Here is a 27,527-nt window from a genome sequence, read left to right as displayed (position 1 = left end):
CTTCTGAAGTGATTTAGAGAAGCATATGCATTAATGGGAGTTTCAACTATATTTATGAAACTTAGGCTTATTGGACAGCACAACACTAATTTGCAAAATAAATAATCACTGGTTGTTTAATTTTTTCATGTTTCCCAACAGGTACTACCGGTGAAACCACCACTCCGTAATGACTGGATCACTGGTTTTGTATATATAACTCTTTTCAAGAAAATGTTCTTATACCTATTGGTTCACACTTCTTCTTTGCAGTAGCACTAATTAGATCCTGACAAAGGCCATAACACCCACTGGGTCACTGGCTGAAACATGTCGATCTTTAGGCAACACAAGTAAGTCTAATATTACGTGACATGCTAGTCTGCCTTTGTTGTTAATCCTAGCACAGAGTTGCCTGAATAAAGATGTGCGGCGTACCTTGTAGCTCGTTTTATACTCACTCACTTGCTGCACTGCATCTCTCACCACGCCTTTCAGCTCACATTGTGTACTTTGACGATACCCTCCTAGCAATTAAAGAACCCCTTTCAGTGAGGGGGTTGTGGCCCGCACCATGACTAGGCTTTATGGTGCAAGGAGGTTCCCCAACGATGAAGCATGCCACCTTCGGTGGGAGAGAGATACCAACCTTTAAAGGGACCCCTCTTTGAGTGTTGATGTAATCTCGTGCAGCCTTACCTCTCTATCTAGACTTGAGGGCTCTCGTGTTTTCGATTTTGGGGAATGGACCAGACTGAACAGGTTTGCTTGAAAAACATATCTCCAGCTGTACTGTTTCTTTTTCTAGTTCTGTGGTATGCAAAGTATCAGTGTCTCTAGGACTAATGTCAAATTTGAGCCCTCTGACATGGTTGGTGTTCTCCATGAGAATCACCTAAAGAAAATTGTTATTTAACAAACTATGGAATCCCATACATGTACAGTAACATAGGTCTAATGCATTTCTGTGACCAGATGTTGTTTCAATGCCAGACCTCTCCAGAGCCCTCTTACCACAGACCAGTTTTGAAAAGATGCACACTGATTTTTGGCATCTCTCCTGAATCTTGCCCTTACACCTCAACACCCTTGCACACCAACACACGACCCAGAAACAAAAAAAACCACTATGAATAATGTTGTCATGTTCAATAATACATACAAACACCATACTTACAAACCTCCAGCTTCACTTCTACAAACATTTGCCATTACACATCTTTACACAACAGACTCTAGATACAACACTCAAACCATCAAATATAAACCCACACTCCCTAATAAGATATTCCAAATATACAGAAAATCCAAGTTTGAACGCACTTAGCACTACAGAATATAACAACTGGGCAACACAAATGTCACCCAATGTGGAAATGAGAAGTTATACGTTGGGAGCATTGAGCAGGGGCCTTAAGACAGAGAAAACAGAAGATGTCGAGTATCCATAGAGGCCGCTAGGTCATATGAAGCGTTGGTGACAAGAGCTGAAACACCCACATTCCTCATCCTCTGAGGAGATATCAGATACGCAATGAGATTGTATATGACACATCCGTCTGCTATAAGGAATTTCACACTAATGCCACACCGATTCTCTGGCATGAGATGCTGGAAGGGGGTCTTCAAGCCTAGACAATGTGTAACTGCAGAGGTCGCTACCCTCCATCATTAGCATGACCCACTTCCTACGTTGCAATAAAAAATTGACTCAGTCACAGCACGCTCAGGGGGAGGAGCGAGGGGTGTGAGGAAGTGATTGGTTTACTCCAGTATTGAACTACACCATAAACCACTGTGACCTCTCGTCTAGACATGGTTAGCAGGAAAGGGACAAGCGTGAACCAATATTAGCGAACTTGATACATATCTATGTCTGCAATAATACTTTTCCAAGCAAATCAGGACGAGAGGAATAAACCTGGCTATAAGATGATTAACATTGTATATGTGTTATTATATAGCTGCGCATTAGTGCTGTGAAAACGGATCTTGTGTTGTGTAACACTTAAAATAGTCAGTTTAAAAAAACCAAACACAAATATCACCCAATGTATACCAGAAGGGCACATGAAATTAAGCTTAATAGTTCAAACACCACATTAGCACTCATATGTAAAGCACCCCACATAATTTACTCTTTACAGTGCAATTTTATATCAGTATATTTATGAAGATCTTGATTTAAGATCTAATCTAGAAACAATTGCAGTATCATTGTGCCAAAAGGTCAGAGAAAAACATATCATTACGCTTCAATTTGTAAGCTCATCAGTTGCCCCGCCTAGTAGGATTAGTTGGACTTGGGCTCTGCTGCCCTACTCCTTTTCAATATAAATACCAAAATAGCCCAATCTGTGATAAATCACTAAGGTGCTAAAATAAAGGAAGGGGCAATAGTCCTTAGTTTTACTTCTTAGCCTAGTATTGGATTTTCAGTGTCCCTGCTCACCGCAGCCTATTGCCTTAACCAACATGAAGGGCAAGTTCAACGACAAGTGGCAGTCAGAGACATCTACACCATGGCAATCCTTCCTCTAAATAGCAGCGCTAACAGCTGAAAGCATTTGTGTAATTGTTTCTCCTCTTTTATTCCTGGTCCGGATCAGTAACCCAAATACCAAACAACTACACTGTAGAGCCAGCTTGTATGGCGTATCTTCTAAGTACCATCAACACCTGTAGCATTTGTTAGAAACATCAGGGTTCATTAAATCTAGTCTCATTTGGATAAAAAAAGTAATTTGCAGATAATAGGATATTTAAATAGTAGGTAGAAAGACACAAAAAACCTGCTCCACTTCTCATCTGCTATTTCTGTATACAGGCGTCTGCTATACTTTTATTATCAGCCTTGACAACTATTTTAGTGTCCATCATTGGTAAAAGGCACTTTTGTTCTCCCTTGCTCCCGGAATCATCATAGCATTATGTTCTTGGGTCTCGCAAGATTCCACTTACTGAAAGGTTCTACTGTTTTTTCCCCTTTATCGAAGGAACTGCAAACTACCTTTTTAATCCAGAGCAAATTATATCTGTCCAATCATCCATTTTCTTCCTACACTCAGATTATCTGAGACATTTCAGACCATAAGCGTTTCTAACCCTCAATTTTTCCCATGTTCTGCAGCACGGTTTCTTGACCATGCTAACATTCTACGGCCATCTCTCAGGGGGCAACATGTTATGTCATAGCATTGGATATTTCTAGAGCACTCGCTTACCTCTAAAAATGTCTTGGCGCTGGGATGGAGAAAACACCTCCTAAGAGACCTGTAGAAAATGAGCAGGGTTTCATGGCTTTCAGAAAGACGGAAGTAATGCAATATGAAGCGATACAGAAGATGATTCTAGACAGGTGGAGCGAGGACCAAAAAACTAGTCACTTCCGAATTTTGAATAATTTAATAGTTGAAGACCTGAGAGATATAGCTGTCATAAAGGATACGGTCTCCTGCATATCTGTGACGACTAGGTCTGGCTAGTAGCCCGGCACCATTCTTTGGGCCAAGAAGGCCATTTAGGTAAATTAAGTTTTACCAACGATTGTCCTGTGTAGTGAAGTTTGGTTACATAGCACGGTTCTAAAGCTCAGAGAACCAATCCATCTCATTTGTATCACAAGCTTTAGAGCTACAACTGCGGTCTGAATATTCCAGGTCAGCATAACCAGCTGCTCATGACTTCATGCGTGTCTAGAATAGCTCAGTTTAAGGACTTTTACAGTCAAGTGTTCTATTCGTAATAGCCCTTTTAGTGGCCCAGGCATTCTTGGGCCAAGAGCTAATCGGAATTTACCACCTGCGAGCCCACAGGCTAACCCAGATCGGTCTACTCCTTTATCCCTTTACAAAGAGAAAAAAGTGATTTTGTGTAGCTATAAGATGTGGCTATACATGACAACGTCAAAGTAATTTTCAAGTTTCTTCCACAATAGGAAGGAACATTTAATGTAAAAAAAAATGAGAAACTGCTGACATGCCATTTCCTCTGCAATCCTAGCTCTTAATTACTTGAAAACAACTAAAACAAACCAGAGTTTAAGAAGGATAAAAAACAACAAACAAATGAGGTGCGAGTGGAGGATCCTTCCCACTCGAGACCTACCTCAACAATGGATCACCACAGTGAGATTTGCAGCAGTTCAGGTTTGTGCTCAATACGGATGGTGTGATGCTCCCTGGAACAGGCAGGGAGGTATAGCCTGCCATGGACACGGTGAGGGGTCTAGAGAGCCAAGTGTACACATGGTGAAGCAGCCTTGCATGCAGTAGTCCATGTCAACAATACGTGGCTTGTGAGCAACAAGGACACACAGTTGGAATCAGCAGTGAGATAATAATGCAAGAAATAAGGTGGGTACTTTGTATAGTATGAGAATGAAGAGGTTGCAAACTCTCAAGCAAGAACCAAACTGGGATAGTCATAGGGACACCCATGGCTTGAGTTTGAAATGAAGGTTATTCATGTAGCTCTGAAACAGGGCCTTCCTCCATCCCACTCCAGTTGGGGAAACAGGTCTGAGAAATAGAAATAGAAAAAGAAGCAGAGAAGTAATTGTTCTCTGAGCCTGGTGTCCAAAGGGCAAAACAAACTAGAGAAGTCACTCACCACTAGAGTCACCAACGTTGCACAGCTTAGCATCAAATAACAGAAGTGCAATCTCAATAGAATAAAATTTGATAGAAAATGGTATATCAGTCCTAAAGTCTGGAAACTAAGTCGGAGGGAGTTTATGTCTGTATTGCTGGAAGTGTAATTTGCCTGGCAGGGTAGATTTACTGAAATAAAGACAGCGATCAGAGGCTTGATACCTACAATGAAGAATGTGACCAGATTGTTGGGAGCTCTCAGAATGCAGTGCTGACAAAAGATCAAGTAGATGGAAAATAAAGTGAATGTGGAGGAAATTATGGGACCATGATATGGATATACAATGACTGAACACAAAGGAACAGAGTCCCTCGGAGTTAATACCTATTACAGGCTACAGGCAGGTATTTAGAGGTTCACAAAGAACTCTGTAGTGGAACAAAGGTAAATGCAGGCATCCAAGATCAAAGGGAGAGAGATTAATCAACGAAAGACTACAATACAAGGAAAAATAGCCTATTGTTTCATCAGGTGTCATAAACACAGTGTTTCTACAGCTTTGAAAAAAATAGTTTTGGGTGATGCGATTTTGAAGTGTGACAGCATTAGTCCGCAAAAGTCAGAGTGATAATGGATGGCAAACTTTGTTAGGGACTCTGAAGCAGATGAGATCTTACTGACGCCTGTCCAGACACAAGGTAAGGAAGGAGAGCAGGCAACTGTTAGAAGTGCATGGGAGCAGATGATCAGAAATTAACTATGTGAAGCTAGAAAAAAAAAGATTTAAATTGAATATTTTTAGGGGTACTCATGGCAGGATTTAGTAAAGAAACAAACTAAACCTAAAAAGGGAAAATGGGAAACCAAACAACGGATGGGTGGAGTCCTTGAATTGATTTCTGCTACTGGTAATTACTGAAGGAACATTCCAGACCACCATTTTTCTGACCATTATGCTACATCAGAGACATGCATAAGAACATCAGTTTTAGATCCACTCAGATAGAAAGATTGGAGTCCGAACTGTCAAGCTAGCTCTCCTGTAGATGGCAACATCAGCAGCACTAAAATGTTTTGGCCTATTGCCATATGAGTGAGATACAGTCTGAGTCCTATCGTGCAGTGAGACTCAGGCCCATGTTGCTTCTTGGCCACCTAACTTAAAGAAACATGGCTTGAGCGACTATCAGAGCCTGATATTACAAGCATTCCTTCTCTCACTGTTGTTTGTTGCAGTAAAAAAGTGAACAGTAAATCATAAAAATTAGGAGACGATACTTAAATTCAACAACCCTATAAAAAGGACTAGCCGATTTGCTTCTGGTTTGGCAGTTAGTAATGGTTGGTCTGCAAAAGCACAGTAGTTGTTTTAACTTGGAAGAATGATTTCTCCAAACATAAATGATCTTCACACAGGGATCCCCAGTGAATGAGTCCAGTTTACCTTTTGCACACTTAGTAGAATGGAGCTGTCAGACAGAGGGACATCCATGGGCTCAATTGGTATATCAAACATACTCAAATAAATTCCCTTTTATTTTTTAAAAAGGCCACTAAATACTAGGAACATAAAAAAGGGGGAACTTCTGGTCTCAATTGTTAAGATCTGAGTAGCCCTTTATCTTCTTTACCCACTGGCAACGTTGTATTTTAAAATCCTGTTAGAGTAATTGAATCTGTGGATAGAAAACAAGAACAAAAGTTACTTACCTGTAAACTGTGGTTCTCCAGTATTCGTGTCTTTCATAGATTTTCATGCTTGAATATTCCCCGTCGTCGAAGTGTGAGTCCCACGGTAAATAACATAGGAATGCAGCCATAACACAGGCCTATATACCTAGAGAAATTACAAACCATAGAGCTTTTCCTAGATAGACAAATGCAAAAACCACAGTTGATGGACAGAATGCAGAACAATGTCATACATTCACCCCAGTACAGAGATCTGGGCCTAAATCCATCGTTTTTTTGCACTCCACACCACCCCAGTTCAGACATGGCCATATGCAAATCAGTCTGACCCTGTGCCTCATGGGAACAGTCCAGCCCGTACTGCCAAGACATGCCCTCCCTGGACCGGAAATAAGCATGTAGCCACCCCCCTTCCTGGTTCCACTCATAGGAGGGACTTAGTCACAGTACAGACCCTTTAGGAGAATAAAGGTAGGAGCTGGTCCCATTCCAAATTAGATTAATCCTAAGTTGAAACTACAAAGAAGAAACTCTGGACTTAGACGTTCTGCTCCACAGAAGACTGAAGAAAATCTCCCTTGTGGCCAAGGAGTGACCACCCTGCACAAGCAGGCACCATCAAGCGTCCTAGCAGTTCACTTTGTGGTCCTTCCTGGTGGCACCAGACTTCAGAGCCCGATGAGACCCGGACTTCCAGACCACTCCGACCTCTACCTACATCTGCAGCACAGCTGAGATCCGTGGGTGCGATAAGACACGTGGGACCGGCCATCTTGGAGAAACTACACTTTGCTTCCAGCACGACTTCAGAGAAAGTGCTTTGGGGATTGAGAAGCCCCAGCCCAGAGCAGCTCCTGCACAGAAGACCAGCCCTCCAGCATCCACGAGATCTGCGTGGGGCCCTTTTGCTTGATTGCTGATCGACGCGTTGTCTGGTCACATGTCGGCTGGCTTTTGGCCTCCTAGACGACGATCCTTGAAATCCACACCGCTGGTCTGGTTGCTCCAGACTGGCCCTTGCTTCCCTGCAAAGGAGAAGCACCCTGGACCCTCCTGGTCACCACCAGACGCCATTTCCACTCACCGCGTGGGTTGCCTTTGCCAAGGCCTGTTTACTCCGAATCCGGATCAGACACCGCCGACAGCGAGAGCCTGCGAGGGACAGCTCGTGCCTCCATCCTGGTCGTCGAAGACACCCCCTGGTCCACGTGGCTGCAGAGTCAAGCGTCTACTCTTCACCTGATCGCGACAACAGCATCTGGTTCCTTCCTGGTTCCCCTCCGGTCACTGGCTAGTGACTGTGAACATTGTCCCCTCTGCTTTCAGGTCTCCATCTTGGTCGATCCAACCTTGGATCACTCCGGACATCTTCCTCCTGGTCGCCTGCAGCATCTTTCTTCAAGGCTCCATAGACTCCAACGCGGAAACCCGACACACTTTCACACCTATGCACCCGCAGCCCGTGGGTGAGGGTGAGGTAAAGAGAGCATTTCGGTGCTCAAAGTTAGATTGACTCTCCTAGTGTCCAGGTATTCTGTAGTTTTAGTCGTAACCAGTCGGACCTGTCCATACTTACCTTTTCGTAATTTGTTCTGCCCATTGACTTTGTTACGCATCTCGCGTGTGAGTTCACACTCTGTACACGCGTCCCGTGGGCCTCCTGCTCCTTACCTAAGGTTAGGGTAGTGTAGTCCCAGCGATCCTACAGCCTCTGGGCATCTTCATTTCCTCTATCGATGTCCTTATACCATTTACTTAGTATATGGTTTGACGTGCCCCTAGGGCACCATTGTCATTTGTGCAACTCATCGTATTTTTCTTAAGAGTCTTGTTATGTGCTTAGCCCTCTGATCTCATAAAGAGTTTAGAGGTGTTTGTTAGTAATAAATATATTGTTTCTTTTCAGAACAACCTGTGTGGTGTCCTTTCATCTGGTATTCAAGGGGTTATATGTGGTAAAACAGCTGTCTTCACATGCCAAAAGAGTTTAGCCTAAGACTGCTTTGTCCATGCTACCATTAGGATAGCTGGTCTATAAGGTTGACTTACAAACAATCACCATAAGGGTTGTTTGCACTGATACAAGGTGATCACTAGAACTAGTGAGCATCATATATCAGGCCAACTTCTCACAACGTATAGTCGCTGTCTTTTGAAGATAGAATTTTAGACACCTTTTAATACCCAATGAATGAAGTGCTCTTTCTGCTGGTGTCTGAAGATTACGGAAAAAAGTCTTTAAAATAACTGGTTCATTGAGGTGGAAGTCCGACGGCACCTTAGGGATGAAAACTAGATTGGTGAGTAGTAAGACTGAGTCCTAAGTAAACTGAAGAAAAGGTGGCTTAGTAGTAAACGCCTGAATGTCACTGACTCGACGTGAGGAATTGAAAGCCAGAAGCAGAGAAGTCTTCCAGGTAATGTATTTAAGATCAGCTGTATGAATCGGCTCAAACGGGTGTCTCATTAGTTGGGCCAAGACAATGTTTAAATGCCAAGGAGGAGATGGTCTACGAATTGGTAGGGAACATCCGAAAAAGACCTTTAAAAAATTGTTAGATGATTCTGGAAGAGTAAAGAGAGCTAGAGCCACCCTGATGGAAACGTGAGATTGCTGCCAGAAAAACTTTTAAGGTGGCAAACGAGAGACCTGATTTTGCCAATTGCAAAAAGAAAGGCAAAAGTTGCTCAGGAGTGGAGTGTATAGGGTACACTTGGGCACCAATGCACCATAGATAGAATCTTTTCCATTTATGTTTGTATGTTTAGGTCTTGGCCTATTTCCATTACGCAGGAATGGAATAGGACGAGTCTATAGCAGTGAAACCAAGAGTTTCACCATGAGCCCAAAAAAGAGGTTTTTCACGAGTGCATGTGCTCTCGTGTACGAGATTGCCCGAGCCTTCTGCCTGCCTACTGCCTTGAAGGCAATCTGCTTCTCCGCCCCCTGCTGTTCCCTTCCACTCGCTCGCACATCAAAGGCTGCTCACTCAAACACCATATGCCTTCTCCTCCCCTACCACGCTTCTCCTCCCCTAATTAATCATGGCTGGCCGGCCAGCCGTACTTTCAGTTTCCCGGCCGCTCTCTCTTAGTGGCCTCACATTATTAACTTTTACAAATAAATGTATGCATGTTCTAACCGGCCAACATTGTGATCCAGGGCATTTTGAAAGTTCCAATTGCTTGACTCTACCATAGTGAAATCCAGGGGCCTCAAAAGCTAAGCTTGCTTTTTTAATCATCATTTTATGATAATAATGGTCAATCCAATAGCACTCTGCACAAACTAATCAGCCTCTTGGTACTGAAAGTGCAATGTATTATAGTTTTATTTACATAGCACTTCGTACACGAATCAAGGCGTCAAAGCACATTTGTGGATAGGCAGCTTTTTTTGCAGTTGATGTAAAAGATTTCTATGGGCAATGGTCTGATGTCATTTCCACGACCCATATTTGTAATCTTACCTGGCTTTGTAGCTGTTCCTAGGTGTGAATTGGAAGTGAAAAGGAGTGTGATAAGATGTTTAAGATGGATGCTTGTGCGTGGATGCAGTGTGACCTGTGTGCGCAGTATTGTGCCATGTATGACAGGCCTGGGTCAAACTGCATTGTAAAATAAACAGGCAAATACGTATGGCTGTAGGAGAAAGGCGTGGGGAGAGGTGTGGTGTGAACCACTCACCACTGCCGCAGGCACTCAACCTGCCGAGCTACCTTAGCAGCTCCTGTTGCCCTATTTGAGGCTTATAGACAGTATCTATAACTGCAGGAAACAGAGCCGAGCGGTCCCTTGTTGTGTTGTACCCAGCGCCAGATGGTCCTGGGGCCCAGATGTGTCCGCCCGGTTAGGGCGCCAGGTGTGATCCCTGTCAAGCAGCTGGCAGCAGGGTTCTGGGCTGCCGGTTCAGAAGCGTAGTCCAGATGTGTGGGCACTCCACTCTGGAGGCTTGTGAATGAACGTGTTCGGTGCCGGTGGGCGGCCAGGAGCAGGGCTGCCGCCATGCTGCCGGGAGTCTGCCAGTTGGCATGGGAGCCTGGACAGGGCCCGCCGCCTCAGACATGAATTAATCGCCACAGCACGAGAGCTGCTCCACTCGGGAGCCCGAGCTGGGCGGGCGGCCTGAGGTGGGCCACAATGTGGCGCCCGAGTGAGCCACTGGTGGGCGGAGGAAGGCAAGAGTTGTCATTCTGCTTTCCCTTTCGGCTACCAACTCGGATACTGCGATGCTACCAGCTGCGGTCTAGTGTAAATAAGGCACGTTAGCACGAGCAGGCTTCCAGTCTGTTTTCAAGCCCATCTGACAAGGATTATTTGCTTTTTATATAGCGCTGTATACCTCACGCCTGGCGTGTCTAAGCACTGTGACCAATAAGGTTTCCTATTGTCCAATTTAATAAAACTGACCTCGGAAAAAGAGCGTACTGTGTGTCGACCTTGCCAAGATTCTAGACCACTGTGCATCTCAAGCCCAGCGGGCACGTGTTTAACTCACTGAGCTATCCTACTGGCATTCTGTTTTGGAAAAATACAAGTACTGCATTTGCACAAAGATAAGACTGGATGAGGCAACTCCCGGGAGAAGCCTACTGGACCTCCCACTAACGGAGAGTTTTGCTGCTAATGCAATCCCTTTCAGAAGAACTTTTGAACTGGATTGACTGTCTCTGCACCAAAGCTTCCGTTTACCCGTCGGCGCACAAGGGGTGTCAGTGATTCTCATGTTTCCTTATAAATGCCAAGTTTCTGTGCGTGGTAGGCCTACCATTCCATTAGATATTTTTGGAGGTGTCCATAGAGCCTCAGGCCAGGTGCAGAGAAGGCTGTAGGTTTTCCACTCACCACAGTTGGGTATATTCCTTTTGGAGGCAGTGGTGGATGGTGCAATTTAAAAGAGGTGGGGGCGTAAATATGTCACCCGTATTGGATTTAGCTACGAAGCACACCAGACCAGCTTTTTCAAGGGGTTACTGCGTTAGTCTCTCTCAACAAAATTTTGAAAAGTAGAGGGCATATAAATACATTTTATAGCACAGTTTGTGCAAGAAAAGTAGCCATCAGGGACTTTGCGTCTTTTTACATGGCCTGCCATTGATAGGTGCCTGTCACAAATGGATCCAACACAGTAGTAGTCAGTGCCCCCGTCTGTGTTGACCCCTCTGCTTGTGCACACTTTATTATCCCATCACCTGTTGCAGTCTGCAGTGAATAACCCCAACCTCAAGGTGCGTAGCCAATGGTTAATTTGAGCCAGTAGTTCCTTGTGGAGCTCACTAGCGCCTATTTTTCCTCATAAGACTTTGACCCAGAACAAGAGAAAAAAGACACAAGGGGAAAAGAAGAAGGAAAAAAAGTTTCAAGGGAGAAAGCAAGAACCTAAACAAGCACTGGCGTTGCCAATAGGTCTCGCAGTAGGAAAGTTGGAGCTATTGGTTTTGTAAATGACAAAGCCCTTTATGTTTTTAAAATGAAAACAAAAAAAAGGCATTGTTATTTGCAATTGTAATAGCTCCAACTTTCCTACTGCGAGACCTATTGGCAACGCCAGTGCTAGTTTTACAGTTGAAGGTGCTCTTGCCTTTGCTAGGACCTCCCTACAATCCATAGGAATGTCTAAATTCAGAAATTCATAGTGCTCAGGTTCCAAGCTGCTAAGCGTAGAGATGCTGGGTCGGGATGGCAACTTGGCCCTGATCTATGATCAGGAGATTCGGAAGAGGGCGTAGGATGATCGGGTTGCACAGGGACAGAAACAGGAATTCCGTGAACTATATTTGTCTCGGCCATCTGGGAGCAATTAGATTAATGTGGCAGGGTTCTTTCCTCATTTTTCGAAGAACTCTGGGAACCAGAGGTATTGGTGGAAAAGCGTAGTCATATATTGTCGACCAATTCATCAAAAAGGCTTTTCCGCATGACTCCAACTTGCGTAGGAAAGGCATTTGCGCTTCAGATGTGTTGCAAAAAGATCTAGATTCGGACGACCCCATACCTGAAAAAATATGATCCAGCGTGAGTTGATGCAACTCCCATTCGTTATTCGTTGTAGAAGACCTGCTCAGAGAATCCGCAAGATCGTTTGATGCTCCCGCAACATACACTGCTGAAAGGGTGACCTGATGCTGAATAGCCCACTCCCAAATCTGTTGAGCCTGACGGGATAGTTGGATGGATCTTGTGTCCCCCTGCTTGTTTATGTAGTGCATGCACGTTGTGTTGTCCGTTCGAACCAACACCGATGCTCCCTGAATGATAGGACAGAACGCCTTTAGTGCTAAATAGATGGCCAGTAACTCCAATAGATTAATGTGCCAGGTCTTTTGTTGAAAATTCCACTTCCCTTTTACTCTAAATCCTTGAAGATGGGCACCCCAGCCCTTTAGAGATGCGTCTGTTGTGAGAGTGAAGCTCTGAGCGTCCACCAGGAATGAACGGCCTGACAAGACGGTCCTTTCGAGAGTCCACCATTTGAGACCTTCTTTCATTCGAGAGGTGATTTTGACCAGATCGTTGAAGGTTCCCAAACTTGAGCCCATCGTTTGTCCAACTCTTCCTGAATGGGTCTCAAAATTAACCAGCAGTGAGGGACAAGAGGGATGCAAGAGGATAACATCTGTCGGACAGAAGCAGACTTTTTTTAACAGGAAAGAGGATGCTAATTTGTGGAGACACAAACGTCTTTCTTGCGACACAAAAACTTTTGCCTGCTTGGTGTCCAGAATGGCTCCCAAGAATATTCTGTTTAGAGCAGGGAGAAATTGAGATTTTTCTATGTTGAATGTGAGGCTCAGGGATTGAAAGAGGGACTTGCAGATTTGAGTGTGTTCGGATGCCTGCTTGAATGATCGTGCCTTTAGCAGACTGTCGTCTAGGTACGGAAACATTTGTTATCCTTGCAGGCGAAGATAAGCTGCCACCGGTGCGAGAACCTTGGTGAACACACGGGGAGCAGAATGTAGCCCAAAAGGGAGAACTTTGAATTGAAAGTCTTTCCCGGCTATCCTGAATCTGAGAAATTTCCTGTGCCTTTGAAGAATGGGAAGATTAAAATAGGCATCTTGGAGATCTAATGTGGTCATATATTCTCCTTGGGCGAGCAATGAGAGTACTTCCTGAAGGGACAACATGCGAAATGTCTGTCTTTTGATGTATTTGTTTAGGGCACGCAGGTTCAGAATAGGACGCCATTCTTCCGATTTTTTTCGGAATGAGGAAAAACCTTGAATAAAAACCCCTGCCTCTTTGGAGTTTAGGTACCATTTCGATCGGACCTTTTCTTTATAGAACTGAGAGCTGGTTTAAAAGTTCTTTGAGATGCGCAGGAGGAGGACCTCTTGGTGGAGAGTTGGGAGGAATCTTTAGGAATTCTAATGTATGCCCTTTTTGTACAATATCCAAGACCCATTGGTCTGTAGTTATTTGTGACCATTTTGAATAAAAGTGCAAGATTCGACCTCCAACCCGTGGACACTCGGGTGGGGTGATAAAGGGTTAAAGATTAAAGTCATGTTTCCTTGGAGGAATCCTTTCCTCTGTAAGAGGATTTACCTCTGTACTGCCTGTATGATGAAGAGTGCTACCTGTACGATTGTTGAGTCTGGAAGGAGTATCGCTGCTGACCTTGCTTATATTGATTGGAAAAAAACCTCAAAAAGAGGACGAGGATCCACAACCTCTTGCGCCTCGTAAAGTTTGCCTTTTTAAATTGTAGAGTCTCCAGAGCACGAGCGTGTCGGTGTCCTTTTTTATTGTTTGGAGGGCATCATCTATATGTTGGCCAAACAAAGATTACCTGTCATAAGGCATAGCTTTGAGCCAGCCCTGCCTTCTGAGAACTGCAGCACATGCCAAAAGGCGGAAACCAGTAGAAGAGATATCGATGCAACAGTCTATCATCTCAGAAGAAATCTTTTCTCCCTCATGCAGGATCTTTAATGCCTCTGGTTTTGAAGACTCCGGTATCAATTGCACTAGAGCAGAAATGTCCGACCACATTTGTCGATCGTACCTGGCAAGTATGGAAATTGAATTGGCTGTACGGACTGTTGTTGCAGCCATTGTTGAATTTTTTTTGCTTAGGACATCGAGACGCCTACCTTCACGGTCAGGTGGTGAAGATATTGAAGACGAAGGGTTTCTTGATCGCCGTTGTGCCGCCTGAGTAGTTATGGAATCAGGCTTTGTCTGAGAAATCAAACATGCACGTGTATTTGACTTCTTGTCCAGTCTCGGTAAGACAGCTGGAATAGAATTAGCAGTTTGCTAAATTTTTAATCCTTCTTGCCAGATAAAATCAATGATTGGAATAGATCGAAATTGCTTTTGGGGCTGCTCTTTAAAGTCGTATAAGAATCACTCTTCTTCAGTTACTGTCATGGGAAGTTGAATTATTTTAACTGCTCTTTCAATGAGCGTATGAAAAGTGCCTATGTCAACTGGTGGGGAATCTACAGGTGCTGGAGGAGGGGATGACGTTTGAATTTGATAGTTGTCCCATTCTGAAAGTATGGATCTATCATCCAGCTCCCCTTCCTCTCTCCTACCGTCATCATCATTATTGTCATCATAGTCGTCTTCAATTACCACTTGAGGTGTCTGTTGTTGAGACCTTGTCGCAGAATCCGAAGGTAAAACTACTGGGTCCTTAGCGACTTGCCTAGGTGGTTGAGGTGCTGGAGAGGATTGTACCGATCTTGGAAACCGGCGATTATAGTCATTTAGCATATATTGTATATTAGAAATAAGAGTCAGGGGAATTTGTGTCATGAGAGGCTCAGGCTCCGAGTAATCTTCATTTACTTCCTCTTCTTCCTCCTTTTGGTCTTCTTCATCTGAGACATTTTATCAATAATTCGGAAGGACTTCGAGCCGCTCTGAATCGCTAATCATCAGAATTTTCATCATCTGAAGAAAATAATACTGCTGGAGATTGAGAAGGTGTTTGCATCGGCAGTAAATCTTCTAAAGAAGAATGGCGTCTTTGAAGAAGAGAACTTGATGACTTCAGGGAAACTAAAGCCATCGTCGATGCAACCACCGTCGACGAAGCAACAGTCGATGAAGCCACCACCGACGGAGCCACCGCCGACGGAGCCACCGTGAACGGAGCCACCGCCGACGAAGCCACCGCCGACGAAGCCACCGCCGACGAAGCCACCGCCGACGGAGCCACCGCCGACGAGGTCGCCGTCGACAACGAGGTAAGCGTCGACAAAGCCTTTTTCTTCTTGTGCTTAGATGGCATCGTCGACGATGGCAAAGTATCGTCGACGAGATAGGTCTCACCCTTACTGGTACCACCGTCGACGGCGAACATGCCAACGACAGAATCAAAGCCGTCCACATCGATGATGATGTCGTCGACGTAGGCTCGACGACGGCCGCTCTCGTCGACGGGGGAAGAGATGATGGAATCATCGACAAGGATAGCAGTTTCTGAGGTAAAAACTGCATAGACGGAGTGATTTGTGATTTTTTTCACCACTTTAGGCTTAGGAGATGTCTTCTGATGTTCACTGCTTCTCTTCAGAGATGACGTTTTGATGGAAGACAAACTCTCCACATCAGAGACAGTGTTCTCTCAAGTCTTAAACTTCTGTAGCCACAGAAAGAGACGGCCTTCTCTATCCTTCGAGGTCTTCTGTGAGAAGGTCCTACTTATCTTGCAATCCTTGACTTGATGTTCAGGATACAAACAATAAATACATTTTTTATGGGGGTCTTCAGAATGAAGTCTATGCTTTCCACAGCTACCACAATGCCTGAAAAGGGAATTCTTGGTGGTAGACATTCCAAAGCTAGGTTCCTGAGAGATTTGAGAATAAAAAAAACTAAGCAGAGCTCAGGGAGATTCCCTTCACACGACGTGCGGTAGAAAATCTGAGGGCCTGAGCCTCTGGGGAGAACATTCTAAGAGGGTGCTGGCTCCTGATTGGCCGGAATTTGGACCAAAACATAATGACTGAGTCATATCATGAAAGTGATCTGTTGTCTATCTAGGAAAAACTCTATGGTTTTTACTTTCTCTAAGTATATAGGCCTGTGTTATGGCTGCATTGCTATGTTATTAACCGTGGGACTACCACTTTGACGACGGGGAATATTCAAGTATGTGAATCTATGAAAGACACCCCAATACTGGAGAAATGGTGCTTTCAACCCAACAAACTTTGTTTCAGTGCAGTAGACAGATGATAGGTAATTACCTAGAGTGTGCTCAATGCTGACTGTCTGCTATCGAAGGGTGCTGTCTTAATGCACTGCATGATAACAACTTTGCAAATTCCGCCACGGTGTGGCGGTTTGAATAAGCGGGCGGGGCCGTGTCAGCCAATGGACGTGCACAGCACCACCGAGGTAGTGCTCGCGACGGCTGTTGGCAGACGTGCGCATCAAAGGTGTTAAACAACGTTCCCAAGGCATTTGACCAACTGGAATTATGTTTACTATGGCATTAGTTAGTTTTAAAGTGTTTGCTAAAGACTAGGCTCAAAGATTAATCGTTACTAACTATATTGGTACCCTTAAGATTCACACAGCAACTGGACTATGACTTAGGTGAATACTGTCTACTATTTATTATATAGAGGTGCCACCACTATGTAGTTATATTCAGATTCCATAGGATAAACAGTTTTTGTTTTGCTAATAACTTTGGCATGGTTTGACAAATCTACACAAATCATTCCAAAACAAAAATAGTTCACCCACTTCAGCTTCTTCCTTGAACTTTTGGGGTGATATGTCACATGGGGGCTTAAAAAATGGGGGTTAGCAAAATGTGCTTTCCACATGCAATTTCCTATAGGTACTTTAGAAAAGGCTACAGCGAAAACGACTAGACAGAATTACACCAAATTTGGAAGAAAGCTAGATCTTAATGCAGAAAGAATGCTTTGTTGGGATTTGGTGTAATTCTGTAGTGCCATTTTTGAAAAACAAAATGTTTAGATATTTGTTGTTGCAGAGTAAAAACAACAATAAAAGAAATCTGACTCGCTGGTCATGCAGGAGTCCTGCAGGACTAAAGGAACTGATTGGCGACACAACATGAAAAATAATTTTGCACCGGCTCAGTCAGTGCATATAGCACACTCGCTCCAGAGCTGCTATTAGGCGGGGAGCCGCTACTATGCACAGTCAGCAATGAGTTAGTAGATTGAGTGTAGAGTCCACTTCCACCAGAGACTAAAGACCCATTCATTTATTTATTTGACTTTATTTTAGAAACTTCTAAAGCGCACAGCTACTCCCAAAGGGGGTGTCATGGCGCTAAGACCAGCGGCAGATGCAAGTACCAGAAGGGGGCTAAGGGTTAGAAAATAGCCATGTCTTCAGAACACGTCGGAATATAATTTCAGAATCGGCCATACGCAGGGAGAGTGGCAGGCTGTTCCAGGTATTGGCAGTAATCACTGCAAAAGCTCTGCCACCCATTCCGGACCGGCGGAAATGGGGAGCCGCTAAGAGGGGGAGATCATTCGATCCAAGTGTACGGTTGGACTGAAAGTGCTTGAGTCGAGCTCTAAGATTAGCTGAACCACATTCCTGAAGCGCTCTAAAAGCCAGGACAAGTGATTTTAACTGGATACGTTTGATAACTGGGAGCCAGTGAAGCTTCTTCAAGTGGGGTGTAATCAAATGGCGATATGGTATGTTGCAAATCAGCCTAGTTGTCGTGTTTTGATCAGTCTGCATAAGGTGGGCAAGCCCATACTATGCACAATTTGAGCACAGAGCCCGGATTGTGCATATAGCCTACTCCTTCAAAAAAGACAGGAACCCCTACTATGCAGTATGCGCTCAGTGTGCAGACTATGAATATAGTTCACTCACTTCGGAATTTCAAGCCTCCTTAGGTGGGCAAGTCCCTACTACGTACAGCCTAGGCTGTCTGTGCCACTCATTACAGAGAATCCACTCCCTCCAGGTAGGCAAGCCCAATTAGGTGGGCGAGCCTGTACAACACAGCCTGCACTTTCTGCGCTACTCTTCATTGAGAGGCAAATCACGTCAAAAACTCAACCTCAATTACTACAGAAGACTGCACTCTCTGAACACCACCCCTCTAAAATGGGAAATGTAAAAATATGTCTCCAATTTGCTGGCAGGGAAAGGGGGTGCGGAATAGGGGGGAGGGTCGTGGAGACAAAGGAAAAACACTCTTTGCCGGCTGCCTTCTCGCCTCCGCGTCGTCCCTTCCCATGCCACCTTCTCCTCAGCTTCGACATAAGCAGGAAGCACACATGCTTCTTCTCTTAAGCCAATCACAACACTGCAATGCAGCATTGTGATCGGTCTAGACGCCATGGTTCTGTGCTCAGATGGGGAATGCAAGCCTGGGCTAGTTCCTCACCAGGCTGTGTAATGCAGCCTGGTCGGGAACATGCAAAGTATGCAAGACTGTTTAGCTGGCCCAAGACAGTAGGTCAAACAGTAATGCCCACTTAGTGTGTCCCCACTCCTCCTCCTGTGACCCCAGCCCCGCCCTAACCTAGCCCCGTAGTGAAAAAAAAATGATAAAAACAGGGTTATCATTTTTTATTTTTCCTTTCTCCTGCTCTGAGAGCAGTGGAGTGACGCTCCTTTGCTTTATCGAAGGAGTCGCGCCTGTATGCCTCGCTCACTGTTCTTACAGATGCATGTTTGTTCCAACCGGGTTGAAAAGTCTACAAGATTTATTTTAGTCATTTATTTAAGATTTTCATAAAGCATAGTAGAGCTAAAGTCATGCTAGTGTACTTTGAGATGACTGACAGGCTGAGAGAAATGTCTGAGAGACTTTTTGAGTACAGAACAGTCTTATTTTATGCATATAACAGACACCCTGACATGGCTCATTGGGTTAGAATTATAGCCTCAGCTAGAAAAGTTTGAGAAAATTGCTGAAAAATCAATTGCACATTTATTTTGAGAGAGATACTTAGTTTAAGTGTGCAATGTACTAGCTACATCAGTAGATGCCAAAATCTTTAGTGTTAAACATTTAAAGTACAAGAATGTTACATGTTATGTTTAGTTTGCCTATAAAGCTGTTGCGTTACACCAGCGGGGGTCTCTCGTCGCTAAAGCAGCTCCAAATATTGGCCAAATTCAGAGTGGAATGTGTCAGACAGCTTAAATAGCCAGATCTTGAGGGATTCCTTAAACCTTTTTAGGTCAGTACATTCACACAGATGCAGTGGGAGCAGATTCCAGTGCTGGGGGGATAAGTCTGAGAAGGAGCGCTCATCATACTCGGTGGTATGAATAAGCCCAGGAAGTAGCATGAATTTGCCAATGGATGCAAGATACTGAGTAAGATTATACCACAGTAATATACCCTGCAGATCGGGTGGCCACTTTTGTACAAGGCTTTGTGGACTAGACAAAGACGTTTACACACAGCCCATCTTTTTTCTGGCCAACTATAGGTGGGATCTGAGGATAGGTTCTGAGGGAGAGCTGCTGTGTTTTGAACCACCTGAAATTTGGAAGTCAGTTCTTCATTCATCACTATCATTAGGGCATTCCCATATTCTAGGCGGCTAATTCTGAGGGCCTGGACTTTGGATTTCTGTCTCTGCAGCAGCTGCCAGTGGAAGACCTTCCTCATGAGGTGCATGACTCCAAAACAGGATCCCGTGATGGCGTTCACATGTTCCCTCATAGAATACATTTCAATAACCAAGATTTCTAGCGGTTGCTCTTGGGGTGGGAGCTGGGCCCATGCCCAGAGGCCACCAGTCATCCGGCGACAGAGAATGAGCTTTTCCAAAGAGCACAATCTCAGTTTTACTTGTGTGAAGGTAGAGGCAGCTGGATTGCATCTGGGAGGCGATCTTATCAATACAGTTCCTGAATCTCTTTTTAACAGAGTCTAGATTAGGTCCTCTTGTGATAATGAGTAGAGTGTCATCTGCATAACAGATGACCTCAAACTCAAATTATTTTATCACTTAGGCCAGTAAGGCCATATAGATGATAAAAAGCAAGGACTTCAAAGAAGAACCCTGTGGAACTCCCCTGTCCATGGTTTGAGGACAGAAGGACTCTAGCTGTACCGCATGGGTACGCTCACTCAATTCAGTAGTCATCTCAGGACCCTCCCCCGACACCTATCTCCTCCAGTCTTTGAATTAATACTGAGAGGGAGATGGTGTCAAAAGCTGCAGAAAGCTCTAAGAGTATCAGCATCGCTGAGTGACAATTAGCTATATGGACTGAGCATAAGCTCATCTCTCTTCACAGTGTAGACTGAAAATGTTACCCATAAAAATGTTTGAGGAAATTGAACTGTTGTTTGTGACCATATTGGAATTGTTTTCTGGTAGGTTATAACAATGACTCACACTTTCCTTTCTCCTATTGTCATTATTTAAAGTTAAGAGGTTAAACCAATTCCCAGTCATTTTGAAAGTGGAGCAGCACACCAGCCTTCTCTATAAACCTGAATCTGTCAATAACAAACACAGAGCTATAGTACTTAGTCCATAGTAACTCTGTACTCTGTTCTCCCACGATCTCTTTTACTCTGTTTGCAGGGTTGAAAATTAAGCACTGATGGCCCTCACTGGCCTGAGGAAGGAACGTGTGTTTTCTGCTCATAGAATTTTATATATGTCAGGGGCGTAACACAGGCCCCCGCAGCCCCCGCGTTGTGGCGGACCCTGCGCTCCAAGGGCCCCGTGGGGCCCCCTCATTAAGACTCAGCAGTGGAGCTAGCAAGGGTAAGGGCAAGCCTCTTCATCATGATGGTGCATGCGCACGCCCCCTTTAATAAATGTAATATGCGCAGGCCCAGGCCCAGGCAGGGCCTCTGAGGATCTCCATTAATGAAATGGTGCCGCGCAAGTCAACTACGCATGCGCAAGGCCCCGGCCGGTGTACCATCGTATAGCTGTATTTGTAAGCCCCATAGGGGGAAACCGATGGGGAAGCTCAGCTACTTACCTTGTAGCTGTATTTGTAAGCTCCCCTCTGATGTAGGTGGACTGGAGACCAAACCTACGGGGAGATCATCTAGTTAGACCACCGGCTTCTGAGGCTCTCATTAATTACATGGCAGGCGCGCAGCATCTGTGCAGTCTTCAGGGTGGGTGGGGTTGGCCTGGTCTATTATCATGTGCATTGCGGAGCACAATTCAAAGTGCGTGTGACTTGAGGTGAGACATACCAGGCAAGAACTGTCCCAGCCACGCCAGAGACTAAGAAGTTCCTGGACCGTCCGTCACCGGCCACACCAAAATTTTAATGATTGTTGCAGGCCAGGCCGCCCTCAGCCCTCCTCAGGTGAGTGAGTCAGTATGTGTCTGTCCGACAGTCCGAGGCAGCCGCAGGAGTGGTCCGTGGGTGGTGGCGTCGTGGAATTAGGGAGGGTAGGGCTGTTGACGTCACACTTATATTGTAGGGTTATGTTATTTTAAATAGTGAGGTCGCAGGCTGATGTTTTTGAATCAGCGGATTGATCACTGACTGCGCATTGAGGCTGAAACGCGCTGGATGACGATAAGATTTAGGAGCTTTCGATACAGAATAGAAAAATACTTTTATTAACCAAAATGCCAAGAGTTGAGGAAGTGAGAGTACGCACCCTTTGACCACCTGGGACATCACATGATTGACCACCTGTCTCACTCAGCCCCTCTACATTATCCTATTTGCTACAGAAGAGCTAGAGGAAAGAAAGATAAGGAGAAGATACTACACAAATTAAACTGGGATAAGGCGCTGAAGCTCTTTTAGTGAGTAGCAAGCTACTCTGGCAACCTAGGGATAGTGGTAAACACAATGTTTACTCGTAAATTCAGTTTTCAACCTGTGCTCTAATGAAAGAAATGTGTGTATTATTCTAGAATGCTTGTGGTCTTAGTTAGTAGGGTTTAATCTTGTGCTTGTGACATACACCCTTTAATCCAATAAATCTAGGATATTTGTGATCGAGAATGGAATTTGGTTTGGATTAGGATAGTATTTGAAGTCTAGGTTAAAATTTAAAAAAAACATTAGAAAAAAAAAAAGAATTACGTAAATATTTTAAGGAGTTAACAGTTATTGCTAGTGCAAACGTGTGTGTTAGTGTGCAAACGTATGTGTTAGTGTAATTGATGGGAGAAATGTGCAAATGGGAAATTAGGAGATTGTTATGGTTTAGTGTGGAAAAGGTGTATATGAGGTAAGAATTGCATAAAACAAGCGATTTAACAGAGGATGATTGAGAAAAGCAGGCGATAAAGCTAGATCGGGCCAGGATGTCAGAAGACATGTGTGGGGAACTGAAGGGGAGGCTAAATTAAACAGGGAAGTCAAACTCAGTTTCATGCAGGAGGGGCTAATCTTTACTAGTTGTCGCGAGCTGGGGTGAGCTGCGATATTTATTCAGTTATAGAGTTGATGAGTTCCACCATGAGACTTCGAAAGTAGTGTAGTGGCATCCGTGGGTAGACAAATCTGCTGGTATTTGTACTGTCTCTTGTCTTTGTGGAAAAGTCTTACATGTAATCCCTGGTGGCCACATCTGAATGACTAGCTCTAATCTTTCTTCTGAATTCTACATGGTACTTAGTGGCTTTTATCTTTGTTGGGAGGTAATATTGTTTTGGGAGGGTGTGTGGAGAAAATCGTGACAACAACGGTTTTTAATGGGCTCATTGTTATACTGGAACGTGAGTTCCGATGTTGGTGGTAAGGCAAAAGCGATAATGTGCTCTCCTTGGGATCTTTAGACTGTGGTGCAGGGATCATCTATCAGTTCACAGAGATGCTGTTATTTCTATAGTCTCTCATCATTGTGGACAACTCGTAACACAAGCCCCCGCATCTGCCGCGGTGCGAGGGGAGGGGCGAGGGGGGGGCGCAGAGGTCTGAACTGCAGGGGGCCCCTCTCAGCACAGGGCTCAGGCATGAGAGCTCCGGATTAAATCCGGTGGGGGGGGCTTCTGTGTACATTGCAGGGGGGGGCCCTTAGACTTTCATTACGCCACTGATATATGTTGACAATGACCCATTGCATTTTATTCAAGCTAGCACGTCTTCCACATAAACACTTCACCAGATGAACCCATACAACCTTACACACCCAGAATACAGCCATAGAAGCTTAGCTTTTATCTTCGAGAAAAAATAAAGTATTACCAAGTACCAAAATGTCACAATAACGCTCGAGGTAGAAAGGCCTCATGCTAGGCTCTCAGGTTATTTTGTTATTCATAGGATACACATAACCCCAGCACTAAGGGAGCAAGACAGTCACTGTAAATTATATAAATGCGGATTCGTGATGATGATGATGATGAATTTAATACGCACAAATGATTTTTGTGAAGAGGAAAGAGATGGTGTGAGATTCAGAGAGTTAAAAAGCTAATTAGGATAAGATGTAGTGCCCTCCTTATTGAGACTACCAGTGTGGGGCATAGTGTAGGAAGTATTGGTAGGATATGTCAATTGGGCCAAAAGGGACCACAATCTTTAAATCCCATCTTTGTCTCCAGTACAAAGTCACAACATGTGAGATCCACCCGTTTAAATCAATGCTGTAAGATTGCACTCTGGATGACAAAAAAGGGATGATTATTTAAGATACTGAACAGTAATGGCAAATCATCACTAGATGCACTTATCTATTACAGTGATGGCTATATTAGCATTATTAATGCTTTAGAATTAGAGTTCACGCTGTGCCTATTGCAACTGATTTTGCGAAAGCTTGTTTTTAAGAATTTAAGTGTAGTGTTATTAAGTATACATGGCTGGATTAAACTGTAACTTAACTGTAACAGAGAAATGACAAAGTGTTCAATTGGATAACGTTGTTTCTATGCAATACCTTACTACTGTTTATGCAAATATAAACATGTTATCAAAAAGCTGTGGGTTCCAATCACAAGGGAGGGGATTAGATCGTGAATTGGGGCATGGCCATCTATCACTTATGAGTTTGACGAAAGTTGTACTTCACCCATACTAATGTCAAAGTTCACAGTACTGTGAAACAGGGAGCCTTGCCATGCATGTCACATTTTACAGACCACTTTACCCAAACAGGAAGGACAATTACAACTGAACTAGTAAATAAACAAATAGTGTATGTAGGGATGATGTTTGAATTACGTTGCTCATGAGGTAGCTCACCTTCCACAATGCGTCTTCATTCATAAAGTCTGAGACCGAGCAGCTTTGCAATAAAGATGGACTCTGATCCAAGGAAACAAAAAAGGAATTTTAAGAGCTCCAAATCCCTTTATTATTTCACTTAGCACTCCTAGACCACAAACTGGGTGGAGGTGGACGAACCTGTAGAGATACATGTTCAACATAATGTTCATTAAGGCCGGACATCCTGTCCTTGCAGCTATATATTTTGGAACACACCACCCAAACACAATGAACAAAGACACCAAAAGTGGGGGAAATAACCAAAGAGCTAATCTCTGGTTAATAATGGACTCCTGATCACTCACTAGTTCACAGTCCTTTAGTACCGCTTCTTCTCTCACGCAGTTTGAAGTTGGACAGCGCAGTGTCTCGAGTAACTCCTGATCCAGTGTTTTCTCAAGGCGGCCCAATCTGGCATTGAGGCAAAGGAGCAGCTCGATCATTTTAAAAGGTGCTAAGAAATCTGAGTGCGCAGCTGCGATGGCTTCACAGATGAACTGTTTTCCCTAACAACAAAAGAAGTGTACACTTTTTTGTTTTCAAGAGTCACTCCTACTAAAAACATTTCTAAGGTCATGTTATTCAAGTGATTCATGTTTTAGAAGGGATTATCTGAACAGTAGGGACACCACATATATTTCAAAGGCAGTCTAAATAAGAACTGTCAAAGGCCATAAGCAATGTAAACCCAACTCCTGGAGGCCCCTCTGACTTCCGTAAAGCCGCCATTGCATGCCATAAACACAACATAATCATTTCCCATAAGCAGGTAAGCCTAATATCAGTCACAAACATCCTAAGGAGTTCTTAAACTTCTTATAGATCAGAGGAGGAATATTTGAGGGATGTCATCATGCATTGATACAAAACTAAACAGGATTTTGCTAAAGAAGGGGCATGGCTGAAGATTTATTAAAAAAATAAAAACAATAGAATGATGTCAAAAATGTTGTCATAATTCCCGAGGGGTTTCGTAAGCAAGTAAGTGAGTTAGTGACTGTGGGCATTTGTTCAGAGAAAATTCACAGACCTAATTGCCTCAAGGTGCGTCTTGTAAAATGTTACTAACAGCTTAATTTCTTGGGTTATGCAGTTATTTCATATTTCCCACGGAATGGCAATTTTATATGGTTTTAACACTTCTTTTCTTGATTGAAGTAGGTAGGATTGTTTGTGTGTGGTGACCACTATCGTTGCTGATGAACAAGGCATCAAGTCACCAGAGACAAACTAAAAGAAATGCCACGTTGTAATACCTAATACTTCTTTTTCCCTCGGTTTTCCTTTCAAAACAACCAGAGCTATTTGGGTTTGTTGGTCCAAACTCTAGTAGGAAGATGACGGAATGGCAAAATTATTAGCAAACCTTAAAGCAATTTAGTTTTATAAATATGTTGTGTTACTCATATAGGCACAAATTTTGTAACAACCCGAAAATATCCCAGGAAAAAATCTAGTCTTATCTTCCCTTGGAGACAGAAGTACTTTAAAAAAGAGGATAATTATCAACAAAAGAAAATTTAGGAAAACAATTAGCATCCTACCCAAAGCCAGCAGTAGAGCCAGCTTCCAGTTACAGGAATTTTTGATCTTCCCTAGACATAGTGACGAATAAGGCGGATTCTTTGAATTCTAAGAATCAGGAGACTATTCCAGAACACAATTGTCTTCTCTATTCAGCTTTACTTTATTTTTCCAACTGCAATATGTTTTAAGGAATGCTACTTATGGAATGTATTCTGTGCCATAGGAAGTCAAGTCCCCTTTAATCAGGAGGCGCAAAGACGCTGAAACAAAGAAGCTTTGCTTAAATTCTTGTTCAAAGAGGACATGGCCTGACAGACCGAGCCGGAGTGTCTCTTTCGGATAGGCTGTAAATTTGTTATATGGAAGTCAAAGGCATAGTTGAAGATTAAAGCTTATCACTGGTTTCTTTTAGAAGTTTTACTAGGATGCTCTCATTAGTTTGGGAATGGTTTTATCACAGTATGTCTTTCATACGTACTAGCTAAGTTTCAATGTTAACATAACTACCCATTGGTGAAATTATTTAATCTGGATGACCATGATTAGCGGAGTCAGTTCTGATCTTATTAACCAGGACTGTCAAGATGCCACTTAGGTTGCCCTCATAATGCGATATGTTGTCTAACGCAAAATGGTCCACTGTTATAGGTAATCACCTTTTAAGAGTGTATAATTTATGCATTATGAAGGACTAATCAAATAATTTGACTGCACAAAATAATAATGTTTTTATTTTTTCAGTCATTAAGTTTTCGGTAGTAACTACATATTGCAGTTGCTTTTGGGGGTGGTGATATGTTGCCTTGTGGTTAAGTTGTCGCCATAAGTTGGCAGGGTATGCTCAGACGTGAGTCCCTTGCTCACTTTGCCACTGAACTCGAGCAAGCCTGGCTGAAAACGGCTGTAATGCCAGAAACCGGTCCTAGGAAGCTTGAATCCGGTCTAAGGAAGGCATGGCTTGGCAGTTCGGGCTGGACTGTTCTCATGAGGCACATGGTCAGACTGATTTGCATATGGCCATGTCTGAACTGGGGTGGCAGAGTGGGCTAAAGAACGGTGATGGATTAAACCCAAATCTGTTGACTGGGTGTGAGTGTTTGATTGGTTCAGATGCTCCGTCCATCACCACCCTTTTTCATTTCATTTCATTAATCTTTATTTCGATCACAGATCATAAAAGATGAGAAACAATACATACATTTAAAAAGTTATTAAACAAAATGTGATCCAATTGATTAAAATAAGGATAAAACATTTGCGGAATGCCGCTGGACATGTCCCTTTATACCAGACTTTTCATCATTCGGCTACGGGTAAACCACAATGAAGTTAAAAATTTTGACAGTGCAAAAACGGTAGGAGGGGAGAGATCAGATTTTAGGACTCTATAAGCAGTTTGATGAGATCTAAACCCCAGGTTCCTGAGCATCGGAACAAGCCAATATTTCCTGCTCCGCTCGTAACCCTTACAGAAAAGGACCGCATGCATGTCGTCCTCCTTCGGATGTGCACACATTGGGCAAATTGATGTAGTGGAGCAAAGTGACCAGGATGCTGTAAACGCAGCTAAAGGAAGGCATCCATAGCGCCATTGTAAA

At 43.7% G+C, this 27,527-nt stretch overlaps 1 protein-coding gene across 1 annotated transcript in view; it reads right to left on the bottom strand.

The window, feature by feature from the left end:
* LOC147666024 (methylthioribulose-1-phosphate dehydratase-like) overlaps positions 1–24,904 on the bottom strand; it is a 266,831-nt gene extending 241,927 nt beyond the window's left edge. The window contains exons 1-2 of the mRNA XM_086949317.1: positions 24,708–24,904; positions 24,379–24,441 (exon numbers count right to left, since the gene is read on the bottom strand). Of these exons, the coding sequence (XP_086805443.1) occupies positions 24,379–24,441; positions 24,708–24,845 (201 nt within the window). The 5' untranslated portion in view covers positions 24,846–24,904. The remainder of the gene's footprint in view (positions 1–24,378; positions 24,442–24,707) is intronic.
* Between the last annotated feature and the right edge of the window lie 2,623 nt (positions 24,905–27,527).

Source organism: Lissotriton vulgaris, unplaced genomic scaffold, assembly GCF_964263255.1.
Source record: "Lissotriton vulgaris unplaced genomic scaffold, aLisVul1.2 SCAFFOLD_1221, whole genome shotgun sequence".
NCBI lineage: Eukaryota > Metazoa > Chordata > Amphibia > Caudata > Salamandridae > Lissotriton > Lissotriton vulgaris.
This window is presented reverse-complemented; position numbering and strand designations above follow the sequence as displayed.